Raw genomic sequence first — 13,401 nt, 5'->3', positions numbered from 1 at the left:
GTTCCTGGTGGGTGGTTGCGGTATCTGTGGTTGTGAGGGAGGTGCGGGGGGTCGCAGGTGTGGGGAGGTGATGAGGGGGGGTTTGGTGAGTCGCTGCAGACACATTTTTGCGGAAAATACAGTGAGAAGACTGCGGAGGGGATTCGCAGGGACAGAGCTTTACCGCAAGCTCTGTCCCTGCAAGGGATTTGTGATAAATTCCTGTGATATTTCCTAAATTTGCAATGCAAATTTAGGCAAAAAAATCACACTACAACCGCATATGAAATGCGGATTGTTGTAAATAGGGCCCTTGATCTCTTTGTGTAGGCACAGAAGGAAAAATCAGAAAGACCTTGCAAAGAGTTAATTAACAGTGAGCGCAACATTATTAATAAATAAATAAATAATTTAAAAATATATCAGACACTTTGCAAAAATTTAATAACAAATAATACAGTTTTTCCTCCTTAGTCCCAGACCTGACTCCAAAAGTTCCAAAACAGGTCAGACTCCTTTTCCACTGTGGCGTCGATCCAGTTTATTCCCGGAACACTTCGACCAGCGCTTGGAGATGACATCATCTCCAAGCACAGAGAAACCCTGAAGTCCCCATGCTATAAACAGGATCCGGGTCGGACGACCCGAGTTACCCATTTACACTGCATGGTTTTACGAGTCATTCCCGTGTTAAGCCCTGCAAGCTACCAGGTTGGATTGCCGGGTCACTCGACCCGGGAATCCAAACCTTGCCCCTTTTACACTTAGCAGCAACCCGGGTTAACCCTGCAATAACCTGGGTTTTACCTGTGGTGTAAAAGGGGTATAACAGTGCAATCATTCACTGAATTTTTGCCACTTCTAAATAAATAACATCAAAAAGGAAAATAAGAAACAAATCAAAATATACATATGCTAGAAACAATTATCTGTGGGCATCATCAATATTATGTCATAAATAGAAGCTCATAATATACTATCAGTTCTTCATATGGCAATATCCGAAACTCATCCACGCCTCATAGGCAGAGCCACCAAGAGAACAAATGGGCCCTGGTTCTAGGGGAAATGCCACACATCGTCTTGTGAAGCTGCGCATTACCCAAAGGGCATGGCTGCACCATTTGGGGGGCACGGTTATGCCTATCTCGCACTCCCAGGCCAGCCACTCCCTCTTGGTGCCCCTGCTGATAGACGTACTGGGAACTTTAGGTTGAACCTTATTCTGTTCCTTGAACAGGCAAACTCATGTGCTGTCAGCCAGCCACTAACATTGAGCCGACACTCTGAGCACAGACTCTGCAGAAGCACAGCATAACAGTTAATAACGAGTGCACCTGGACATCTGATGCTTATACATTTCAATTAGTAGAGTGTCTGTATGCAAATTGCTAAATGACATTATATCAACATTTATAGCTGCATCTAATTGCCAATCTGAGGCACTGGCCATTGTGCTCACTATCACCTTGCCGTGTTTGGGATTTATATGCAAGTATCCCATTATTTAACGTTCTACTATTATGAATTCAATTATAGCCACCTTTTAGGCTAATCATCGGGAGTTATCCTCTAAGATATAAAGATGAATTTGTGGAATCACTGCTAAAAATCTGTGGATGAGTCCCGGATATATATTGCCATATGAATGACTGGTGACTATATTATGAGTTCCCATTTAGTACATAGTGCAGATGCCCACATATAGTTGTTTTTAGAGTATGTATGTTTTTATAGTATATTTATGTGTTATTAAATGCTCTATCTACTAATCCGGAGATAATTCTTTCATTTGAAACAGGATTTACCGAATATTTATACATAAAGTAATTATACACTTCAACAAATGTCTTATGCTGTTATTTCTTACATTTGTAATGAATAATCTGTCTCTCGTCATAGGCGTATTTATGGGTTGGGTACAGGATGCCGGCGCTCTGGATCTAGGCGCTCAGAATCCCGACGCCGGCATCCCGACAGGGTTAGGATACCGTCACCTGTCGGTAAGTATCCTAACTTTACCCCTAAACCTAACCCTCCCTCCCCGCACCCTAAACCTATTCTCCCCTTAGCGCCTAACCCTAACCCTCCCCCCAGTACTTAACCCTAATCCTCCCCCCTAGTGCCTAACCCTAACCCTCCCCCTAGTGCCTAACACTAATCCCCCCCTTGTGACTAACCCTAATCCTCCCTCTAGTGCCTAAAACTAATCCTCCCTCTAGTGCCTAACCCTAGCCCTCCCCCTAACCACAATACTTACCCTCGGGATGCCAGTGCCGGGATTCTGACTGGTGTCGGGATTCTGGCACAGCATTCTGGGAGCCGGCATCCCGACAGCTAGGATAATAACTACATCCCGTATTTATAATGAACAAGCAACAACAAGTGGGTGAACCATTATAATGGGTGCAGGATATACGCTACACACAGGCCCTGCTCTGTACATTATGAACCCATAGCATAATTACCTTGTGGTGGCAAACAGATCTCTCCTCCTTCGCAGCACCATCTTCCCAGTAACGGAAAGATTGCGCCACGCAGTGAAAGCAAAAACTCTGCCACTGTGCCAGGGCCAGTGCTCTCTTGTGCGCATGCACCATCTTCACGAATAGCATTGGGAATATGGCCCCTCGGAGGAGGAGAGACCCGGTTGCTGGCACGAGGTAAGTTGTATGTAATTAACCACAGCACCTGTGTGATATAAATGTCTCATTAAATAACAGATGAGTTGGTAATCCTGATTGGTGACTGCATTGATACATCAATAATTGACATGACAACACTCTGAAGAAGATGGTAATTTAAAGTGCATTTTATATCTTACCTGAATGACGCCACCACCTTCACCATTACTACCAGCTAAAAATTGCTGCGGCAAAGCTATAATCTTCCCCAACCAGTCCAACATTACTGTTTCCAACTCTGTGCATGCTGGACTTGAAACCTTGAATTTAACAGATACATAGAAAAAAAAACAGACATTATTTTTAACATTTTGTTTAGTGTTTAAAAAGTTATTAAATGTTAAGAATCTTTCAATATCCATAAACACAAGTTTTCTACTTAATTCCACAGTAGACGCTGTCGTAGCAAAAAAAATGACAAGCATTAGAATTTTCAAAGAACACCTACAGTACTTCTCTAGTCACCTCTACTGTCTGAGATTTGTTGATTCTTGTCAGTAGCAACTTTGTCCTTTACATCACTTTTCATACATTTCCCATTATATTAAATCAATTACACATTTAGCTAATTTACAATATGTCTGATATGATGCAGTAAGTGCCAGATAGACAGCAGGCTTCTTCCACTATGACATTATAATGTAACCAATTTTAGAATGTTTAGAATGTGTAAATAACTAAGGGCCTGATTCAGACCCGCTCGCGAGCGCATAGAGCTTGCAAGCTGGTCGATGGTGGCCCAGTGCGCACGTGCGGCGCTCACCACGTGCGTGCGCAAGCCCCGTAGCGAGTGAGAACTTCACTCGCTCCGGGGCTCTCTACCAGACGGGGCTGCTGTCGATGTTGATCGACAGCTCGCCCCCCATTTTGTAGGCAGGTAGGGGGTGGCTGGACAAACAGAGGCGTTCCCGAAGGAATGCCTGCCGTTTGTGGACGGCCCTACTGACATCACTCGTGATGTCATTAGAGGACTTCCTGCTCTATTAGAAGAGGAAGTCCACTCGGGCTTGCGAGACCTGAGACCCTACCGATAATCGCGACCATCGGTGGGCAACAACGCCGACAAAGGGGCGTTGTTGCCCCGAAACGTTGGTCTTTGTTCCTTAATATGGAATAAATTTAATACTTTTGTTAGCAGCTTCTAAGTCTCAGAGTGCCACTACCTCTCGTGCTATATACATTTACTTCAGTGGGAGGCACCTGAGTGCTGACTGACCCAGGATTGCTGTGAGTGCCGGACTAATATATATATATATATATATATATATATATATATATATATATATATATATACCCTATTTAAGTATTTTTTCCTTAAAGCTAATGTTTTATTCTTGGTGCTAGATCCAAGAGCAAACACAGGGTATTTCTAAATGCTTGATTTTAGAACAAAGCGCCGCAATAAGCCTGCGACAGACACTCATTTGTATAGTTAAATTGTTTACTGTCATTTTGTATAGTTAAATTGTTTACTGTATATTGCGTTAAATAAAATCTTATTTACATAGTGTGAAGTTATATAATAACAAGGTGAAAACTAGCAGTATTAGCTTCTAGCAGTCCAGTAGCAATGATTATTATTAATGCTATAACACATTCCAAGATGGGATTTTGGTACCTACAGGTAAATCCTTTTCTCTGATTCCACAGGGGACACTGGAGGTGCTTACGCTGGGGTATAGAGGCGTGGATAGCTGGAGCCGGCACTTTAAATAATTTAGAAGTGTGAAGCTCCTCCCCCTCTATGCCCCATCAGCCCTCAGTTTAGAAAATGAAGACCGAGAGGAGATGGAGAACAAGCGGAGTAAAAAGGAGAGAAGAACACACAATAACTGAATCATACAACATACGGAACAAGCCGAACAGGCAGGCTAAGAGCGCTGAGGTGGGCGTCCAGTGTCCCCTGTGGAATCAGAGAAAAGGATTTACCGGTAGGTACCAAAATCCCATTTTCTCTTTCATCCACTAGGGGACACTGGAGGTGCTTACGCTGGGGACGTCCCAAAGTTTTCCCCACGGGCGGGAGTGCTCTGCGGCGCCTGCAGAACAAGGAGGCCAAAACGGGATGCCGAAGTAGCAAACGTATCAAATTTGTAAAATCTGACAAACGTGTGAACTGAAGACCAAGTGGCCACACGGCACAATTGTGACGTGGAGGCTCCTCTACCGGCCGCCCATGACGCACCCACAGAACGTGTGGAATGAGCCGAAATGGACGAAAGAGGCCGACGGCCGGCACTAACATAAGCCTGATGAATAGTCAGCCGGATCCAACCTGCCAAAGTCTGCTTAGACACTGGCTATCCCCTCCGAACAGCATCATTGAGGACAAAAGGCAACCCAGACTTACGGATGGACGCTGTCCTGGCAATATAGATGCGGAGAGCCCTAACCACATGCAAGGTAGAAGAACCTAGAAGATTGTGTCAGAGTCCTCCACCAACGATGGTACCACAATAGGTTGATTGATATGGAAAGCCGACACAACTTTGTGAAGGAAAGCAGCTACCGTACGGAGTTCCGCCCTATCAGCATGAAACACAAGGTAAGGTGGCTTATAGGACAGAGCACCCAATTCCGAAACTCTACGAGCCGAAGCGAGAGCCAGGAGGAGGACCGTCTTCCCAGACAGGTACTTAAGATCAACCTCCTCCAAAAGGTTCAAACATGGGCGACTGAAGAAACAGAAGCACTAAGTTTAGGTCCCAGGGAGCTATTGGAGGTACAAAAGGAGGCTGCTCGCGCAAGACCCCTTGAAGAAACGTCTGCACCTCAGGAATGAGGGCCAATTCCGTTGAAAGAAAAATGGAAAGGGCAGAAAACCTGCACCTTTAAGGTTCCCAGACGAAGGGCAGAATCCAGACCCGTCTGAAGGAAAAACTGAAACCGGGACAAACGAGAAGTCCTAGATGGAAGACCCCGACTGGAACACCATGAGATATAAACACGCCAGATGCGATGATAATTCACAGCCGAAATTGGCTTCCTGGTGCGTAGTATGGTGGGAATAACAGTGTCTGGGATTCCATTGCGTTTTAGGATATCTGTTTCAAGAGCCACCCCATTAAACGCAGCTGCGCTAAGTTGGGGTGTATGAAAGGGCCCTGCTGTACAAGCTCCGGGTGCAGGGAAAGGGGCCACGGATCATCTGACAATAGGAACTGAAGGTCCGAGAACCAACTTCTCCGAGGCCAGTTCAGAGCCACGAGAATTACAGAGGCTGACTCTTGTTTCATCCTTTTTAGAAGACGAGGAAGAAGCGGAATCGGAGGAAAAAAGGTAATCGAAGTCGTAGACCCACAGACTTGTCAGAGCATCTACTGCTTCCGCCTGCGGATCTTGAGTTCTTGACACGTATACTGGGAACTGACGATTCAATCGTGACACCATGAGGTCCACCTGAGGACATCCCCATCAACGTATCAGCGTGTTGAACACGTCTGGATGAAGCTTCCATTCCCCGGGATGGATATCCTGTCGATTTAGGTAATCTGCTTCCCAGTTGTCCACACCAGGGATGAATAACGCTGACAGGATTATTGGTTCTCGGCCCACCGGAGGATCCGAGTTACTTCTCAAATAGCCATGCGACTCAGAGTCCCTCCTTGGCGATTGATGTAAGCAAAGGCCGTTGTGTTGTCGGACTGAACTCTTACCGGACGAGCCTTTAGAAACTCTGATGCCTTTATCAGAGCATTGTAAATCGCTCTGAGGTCCAACACCTTTATGGGCCACTTCTGTTTTAGAAGGGACCATCAACCATGAAAATGATAATCGAGGACTACTGCTCCCCATCCTCGAAGGCTGGCATCCATTGTTACGATGATCCAGTCCCACACTCCGAATCTTCTGCCCGCTAACAGATTGTGTCCACCAAAGCAGGGCCACTCTGGCAACCGGGCTCAGACGGATCTGTCGATGTAGAAGCAGATGGGACCCTGACCCCTGTGCTAGCAGGTCCAGCTGAAACACCCTGGAGTGGAACCGGCCAAACACTAGTGCCTCGAAAGCAGCTACCATCATCCCCAAGAGACGCAGACAAAGAAGCATTGATACCTTCTTTGGTCTGAGGACCAGCTGAACTAACAACCGGATATCCCTGGCCTTGTCTGTTAGAAGAAAAATCCTCTGTGATTCTGTATCCAATATCATGCCCAGAAACAGAAGTTTCTGGAACGTATTGAGATTCGGCTTCTTGAAGTTGATTATCCAACCATTTTGGATTAGAGTGTGATATGTCAGTAAGGCATGATGTAAGAGAAGAGATACTGATGGAGCCTTGAGTAACAGGTCATCCAAATAAGGGGTTATGTTCACTCCTGATGACCGAAGGAGGGTGATCATGACTGACATGAGTCTGGTGAAGATGCAGGGAGCCGAGTATAACCCGAACGGCAATGCCCAAAACTGATAATGATCTTTCAATATGGCGAAGCGCAGAAAGGCCTGGTGTGGTTCCCAAATGGGAACATGGAGATAGGCATCCTTGATATCCAGGATAGTAAAACTCCACTGGTTCCAAGCTCGCTATGACTAACTGCAGAGTCTCCATTTTTGAAACAATACATCTTCAGATACAGAATCAAGGACTTGAGGTTTAAGATGTGCCTGACCGAACCATCCGGTTGGGCACTACAAACAGGTTTGAGTAAAATCCCATACCTCGTTGATGCTCCAGACCTAACACATATGCTACTATTAGAGACTGGATTGCCTCCTGTAGAACCCTCTGTTTCCCAGCTGGTTTAGGCTCCTTTTCGACAAGCAACAGTGTGTGGTCGACCTCTACCTCTGCCGCTTCTTGCTTGCGTGGGAGCACCTCTGGCTCTACCACAAGAGGAATGTGGTGCACGAATGAAATGAAGGTCCAGTGTAAGATCTTCTGGGAGCTGGAGCAGTAGCCTTGACAAAGACGTTTGTGACGTCGAAACGCGTAGGTACTGCCTGTCTCACTTGTACCCCTTGGGACTGCCAGGATCCAGCTTTCATCGTTAAATCTCCACGGCAAACCAGCCTTCTCCCAGACTTGAACCTCCGCAAGTTAACCGCCTACAGATGCCAGGCGACTACCCTTCACACCCGTGCCCGCACATTCATTTGAGCCGGCGCGAGTAAAGAGGACGGAGATGGAGGACGGAGTCGGCTTCCCTACCTGACGGTAATGCTCTAACACTGCGGGAGCAGAAGGCGTCTTCGTACCTGGGAGCTATTCATCACTTTTGCCGGAGCATAGGAGCTCATACGGAGGAATCCTTTATTATTCAGTCCGCAGCTTCTGCCGGAGCAGACAGGACTGATTGAGGTACTGATTACTCATACCATTGTCCAATAACTCTGTTTTCACAAACAATTACATCTTACTCCACTGGAGTTGAGTACAACAAATAGGGAGATCTTGGGGTGACTAACTTCCTCCGATTGCTCTCTCCCTTCTCCCAGTTACTCCCCTTCATTACATGCTGTAGTTTGTTTCTGTCCTTCATTTCTGGATATCCTGTCACACTTACCCATTAAAACAGCAGGGACTTTACAATTAACATTATGTGCATTGTTATGTTACCATCATAGGTTGCTATAATCGTTTTACATTGAGATTAATAGGCATTGTTCTATTCTTTATTATTGTAACATATGATAAATACTTTGTGTATGATTTATTTATTTCTCTTAATAAAAACCTTTTAGGTCTTGAATTATATGCATTGAGTTGGAAACTTAATTGTTCTCAAATTATCACCACGACTGCTTTTATATATTGACGGGAGGAAAGAAAACCAACCCCCCCCCCCCTTTTCCAATTTCCGGGCCAAAAAGCAAGCCACCAATGAATGGTGAACACTCCACCGCACGTTTGGATTCTGCATCTGCTTGCCAAGCGTGCAACCAGAGGGCTCTGCGGGCTGTACCTAGAGGGTAAACTGCAGACTCACATATGTGTGCTAGTAGACGTAATTCTGCTTTGGAAGGACTTGGGTCCAAACCTGTATTAACTGGTCAGCCCGGCAAACCACAGCCCTGTTAACCCAGGCGGTAACAAGAGTAAGTCTATGTTGAGCTTCCACTGCAGTATAGTCTTTTAGTACAGTAGCTCCTGTACTAGAAGTGCTGTTTTCTTAGAGACGGGAGATTGACGCATCTACATGAAGAGACGTTTCCCACTTTTCTAACATGGACGATGGAAAATATTAGCTAGCCGGAAACAGACGTGGAATTTTGAACCGCATATTCGGCTGTTTCTAGGTCACAGAAAGCTGCTGTGACAATGGAAAAAAAGGCGGGTACATGAACTAATTCACACTCTGGGACGCAGGAATCATATCCTTAGGTAAATTGAGGATATAACTGACTGCCAAAATTAGAGATTCCACCCTGGGAGAGGCGGACTCTAACTCCCGTTAATGGTGTGAATTGGAGGGTACAGACACCGCTGTACCCATAACCTGTACCACGGTGTCTAGAGATCTGTTTAACCCAGCCACCCAGGGAGGAAATAGTAGACGCAGATATGCGTGTACTGATACCAATATTGAGACCTGTGTGCCTCAGCTAACTGTGACGTTAAGTCCGTCATAACTCCTACCATGTCAGCGGCCCATGGAGGTGAGTTAGTAACAGCCATAGTTGGCTCCATTGTTATACAAGCATCACATAACATGGACCCAGCGGCATACGTGTTACACTTAGAACAGACAAACAACTTTTGAGAAGACTTTGTTCTGCTTGACATTGATGCACACAGTCACTCAGAAGGACACACTGAAACATAAGGCTGGTCTGGGACACAGAGGAGGAGATACACCCCACTCCCCTCCCACAGATTAGACTCCCTGCACTTTCTCACAGCCTTCTGTACCAGGGATGTAGGGCTAATCGTTGTGCAGGAGTCCAGCCTTCTGTAGCCATGCAGCTGCACTCTGCCTTCAGGAGGGAGAGAATGCAGGCATTAATTTTTGCAAAATATGGCAGGCACGCTGTTTGTAACAGCTCTGTGCCTGAGCAGTGTGAGAGAGACCGCGCTGGGTAGCTCCGCCCCCGTCCTTATCAAGTCTGTCTGCAGTCTAAAATGGCTGCCCTGGTCTAACAGAGGAGCTCATTGTGCAGGACAGACTCAGCAGAGTCTGGAGTGTTCAGCCCCGCAATGCACGCCCCCTCCGTCCCTCTGCAGCCCTTAGCGGCGTGCAGGGACTGATTTCAGCTTATCCGGCTGTCTCTTGTATGCCCCCGCCTGAAGCAGCGCAGCAGCATTATCAGATTGTGACCAGCTCCATGAGGCACATTTTCTAAACTGAGGGCTGATGGGGCATAGAGGGGGAGGAGCTTCACACTTCAAAATTATTTAAAGTGCCGGCTCCAGCTATCCACGCCTCTATACCCCAGCGTAAGCACCTCCAGTGTCCCCTAGTGGATGAAAGAGAAATACAGTTTATGTCCTTCATAATGCGAGTGACCAGATGGCTAATTTGGAGACAGCAAATGGAGGTTGGAAGTTTCAGTGTTAAAACATGTGTGTGATCTCTTGCTTGTAACTCTGTAAATAACATTTCCAGTTGTCTTTCCTTTTATTAGACTATAATTTAAAGTATTCTTAGGCTATTATCTGTCGCCGTCGCCAAAATTGCTATTTCAAAGTGTGAAGCATCACAAAGTCTTCCGGGTGTGGTATAAAAAATCAACTATAAAAATGTTGACAGTCACTAAGTCGACAGGTAAAAAAAAGGTTAACACGGTTAAAAAGTCGACAGGTTCAAATGGTTACACTAAAATGATTGACTTTTTTAACTTAACCCTAACCCTCCCCCTGTTGCCTAACCCTTCCTCTAATGTGTAAACCTAACCCTAGCTTAACCATAACCCTCCCCCTAGGGCCTAACCATAAATGACCCCTCCGGAAGCCTAACCCTAAACTTCCACCAAGTGCCTAACCCTAACCGTAAAAATGTTGAAAAAAAAACATGGTGATCATTTTTGTGTCCACCATTTGAACCTGTCAATCTTTTAACCCTGTCGACCTTTTGCACGGTCGCTCTTTTGCCAGTCGACATTTTGAAGCTGTTGACCTATTGCATGTCGACCATCTGGTGTTGAACTATTGACTGACAACCTATTCATTGTCAATCTTCGATCCACATACCAGTCTGCCATTTCCCAGTTTAAGGAATCGTATCTGATAACAGGACTGCAGAAAGAAAAGTTATAAAAGTCAGAACCTTAATAAAAGAAAAGACAGAGGGCCTGATTCAGACCCGCTCACAAGCGTTATGCAGTCACGAGCGGGTCGATATTAGGCCACTGCGCATGCGCAAGACCCGGCTAGATGGGAGTTCAGTCGCTCCGGGTCTCGCACCAAAATGGGGCAGCTGACGATTTTGATCGACAGCTCGCACCATTTTGGAGGCGCGGCGTTGGGGTGGCATCACAAACGGAGGCGTTCCCATGCGAATGCCTGCCGTTTGTGGGCGGCCCCACTGACATCACCAGTGATGTCAGTGGGACAGCTTCCGGCTCTATTAGAGCCAGTATATCTCTGGGGCTTGCAGCCACGAGACCCTACCACAAGGGTCTCATCGCAAGATTGATGGTCGCGATGGTCTTGACCATCACCTGGCCGCTCACAATAGCTGTGGGTGGTCACCTACAGCTATGCGAGTGGCCAGGAGGCCGCTCCAAAAAAAAAAAAGCCCTTATTCAGAGCATCCAGCTCTGAATCAGGGCCACAGCCCAGAAGAAATGGATGCTGCTATCAGAGCTTCAACTAAGTCTGACTAACCAGAACTATCAGACAAGGAAATTTTAAATAAAGATGCTGCTTATAAGAAAAAGTATGTGGAAATGTATATAAGAGGCTAAACCTGACCCAGTCACAGATGAATGGACTGAGAAAGACCAGAGCACAATAGCTTTCTGTGTAGATGATGATCAGATTGTGTGTATATGTTTCTGTAACATTGCAAGAGAAATTAGGGGTGTGCTGCAGAAAGTGCATGAGAGAGCTAATTTAAGCAAGGTTTACCAGACTAACTACAGATTTGTTCTCATACACTATTGCTGCAGTCTCACCAAACTGCCCTTCTCAGTGCACCTGGTCCCGCGCAACTTCACTTGCACCGACCGTCTTTTTAACTCAAATGCTCATCTTAGTCGCAATTGGATATGACAAAACTGCTTCTCCAGACTGCACAGACTAATTTGATATTTAACGCTTGTACATCTGTGTGCGACAGAGTCTGAATCTGTATACAACGTGCTATGATGAAGTGGCCGCTGCTTTTTTCTTGCCAAGTTACAGTACGTTGTGCTTCGTATACAGATTCAGTTTGATGAATATCCAATTAATCAGTTTATCCTATTGAATCCATTTGTCGCATCCGATTACAACTAAGACACACATTCAAGTTAAAAAGATGCTACTTTCTTGCACCAGGCGTCTCACACTGCATGGCGTATTTTGGCTAGGTTTATGAATACACATCTGTACGTAAAGGTCAGCACATGCAGTATATAATTATATATAATTATATTATATTAAATGTACACTAGATATAATTGAACGTTTGCACTATAGAGGAGAAGAAATAAAGGACTTTCCTTTACTTTCAGTTACTGTAGCAGCCCTGCTACTCAGGAGTCTATGAAGCACATAACAGCACTTGATGCCAGACCAGATGATGGACTGACATATGTTAAAGGAAACCTTGTGGATGAATTCAATAACATGATAGAAAGTGCAAATAAGCTTGATACAGTATTGAGAGTTAAGGAACGCCTCCATTTGTGAAACCACCCCCCCGCCACGCCTACAAAACGGGGCAAGCTGTCGATCAACATCGACAGCCGCCCCATTTGTAATTAGGCTTGCGCGTGCACAGGGCCTAAACATCGACCTGCTTGTGAGCGCTCAGCGCTTGCGAGCGGGTCTGAATGAGGTCCAAAGTCTCAGAAAACTATACTTTCCAAAGGGGTTCTTAAACTTAAAATATTGATTTTTTGGAGAGTCAGTAACTCAACTGACAGTATTGTTTGAGGACAATAAAGGATGTATAAAGCTGGGTAAACCATGGTGGCCATAGGTGGGTAAACCATGGTGACCATTGATGGCATCATCAGTTGTTGACATCGCTGGTATGACGCCATCAGCCGGCAACTATCGATGGTTTCATCCACAGATGGTCATCCTTGCTTTAATACTTGCTGGGCAATGGGCCAATCAGGGAGTGGGGATGGGGCTTTGTGGGTCGCATCAGGGGGCGAAGCTAGGCTCGTTGTCCTGACACATGAGGAAAAAAAAACAAATAACATTGCCTTGTTCTGTGCCATCGATGGTGTAGAACCAATGGATCGCCACCATTGATGACAAAACTATTGGCCAGCGGTGGTTAACCATCGATGATAGTTAACCACTGATTGTTGATGGCCATCCCTACTCCATATTGAAAGCAGCATTTTGAAAGCAGCATGTGTTTGATCCAGTTTGTACAGAAATATAGAGTCCCTGTTTGATTATACTTTCTGCAACTTCTATATAGTGTATCTGACAACAAGTTGCATCATACAACAACTTCAGTTACACTTTTTCATGCTTTCATTTAACTTCTAGCTATGTCTGGAAAATTTAATATGCGAGTGGTATGTGGGAGATAAATCTCAAATGGCATGTTGGGGCTCTGGAGTCTATATAAACAAAACATAGGCAGGGTCATATAGCATATATATATATATATATATATATATATACACATGT

General features: G+C 45.4%; 1 protein-coding gene across 1 annotated transcript in view; it reads right to left on the bottom strand.

Annotated features, from left to right (window-relative positions):
- The window catches only part of DDC (dopa decarboxylase), a 270,084-nt gene that overhangs the window by 163,821 nt on the left and 92,862 nt on the right, over positions 1-13,401 (bottom strand). The window contains exon 4 of the mRNA XM_088445615.1: positions 2,804-2,923. Coding sequence (XP_088301741.1) covers positions 2,804-2,923 — 120 coding nt within the window. The remainder of the gene's footprint in view (positions 1-2,803; positions 2,924-13,401) is intronic.

The sequence above is a fragment of the Taudactylus pleione genome, unplaced genomic scaffold (assembly GCF_031769625.1).
Source record: "Taudactylus pleione unplaced genomic scaffold, aTauple2 ptg000386l, whole genome shotgun sequence".
Classification (NCBI taxonomy): domain Eukaryota; kingdom Metazoa; phylum Chordata; class Amphibia; order Anura; family Myobatrachidae; genus Taudactylus; species Taudactylus pleione.
Note: the sequence above shows the minus strand (reverse complement) of the source record. Positions and strands in the feature narration are given on the sequence as shown.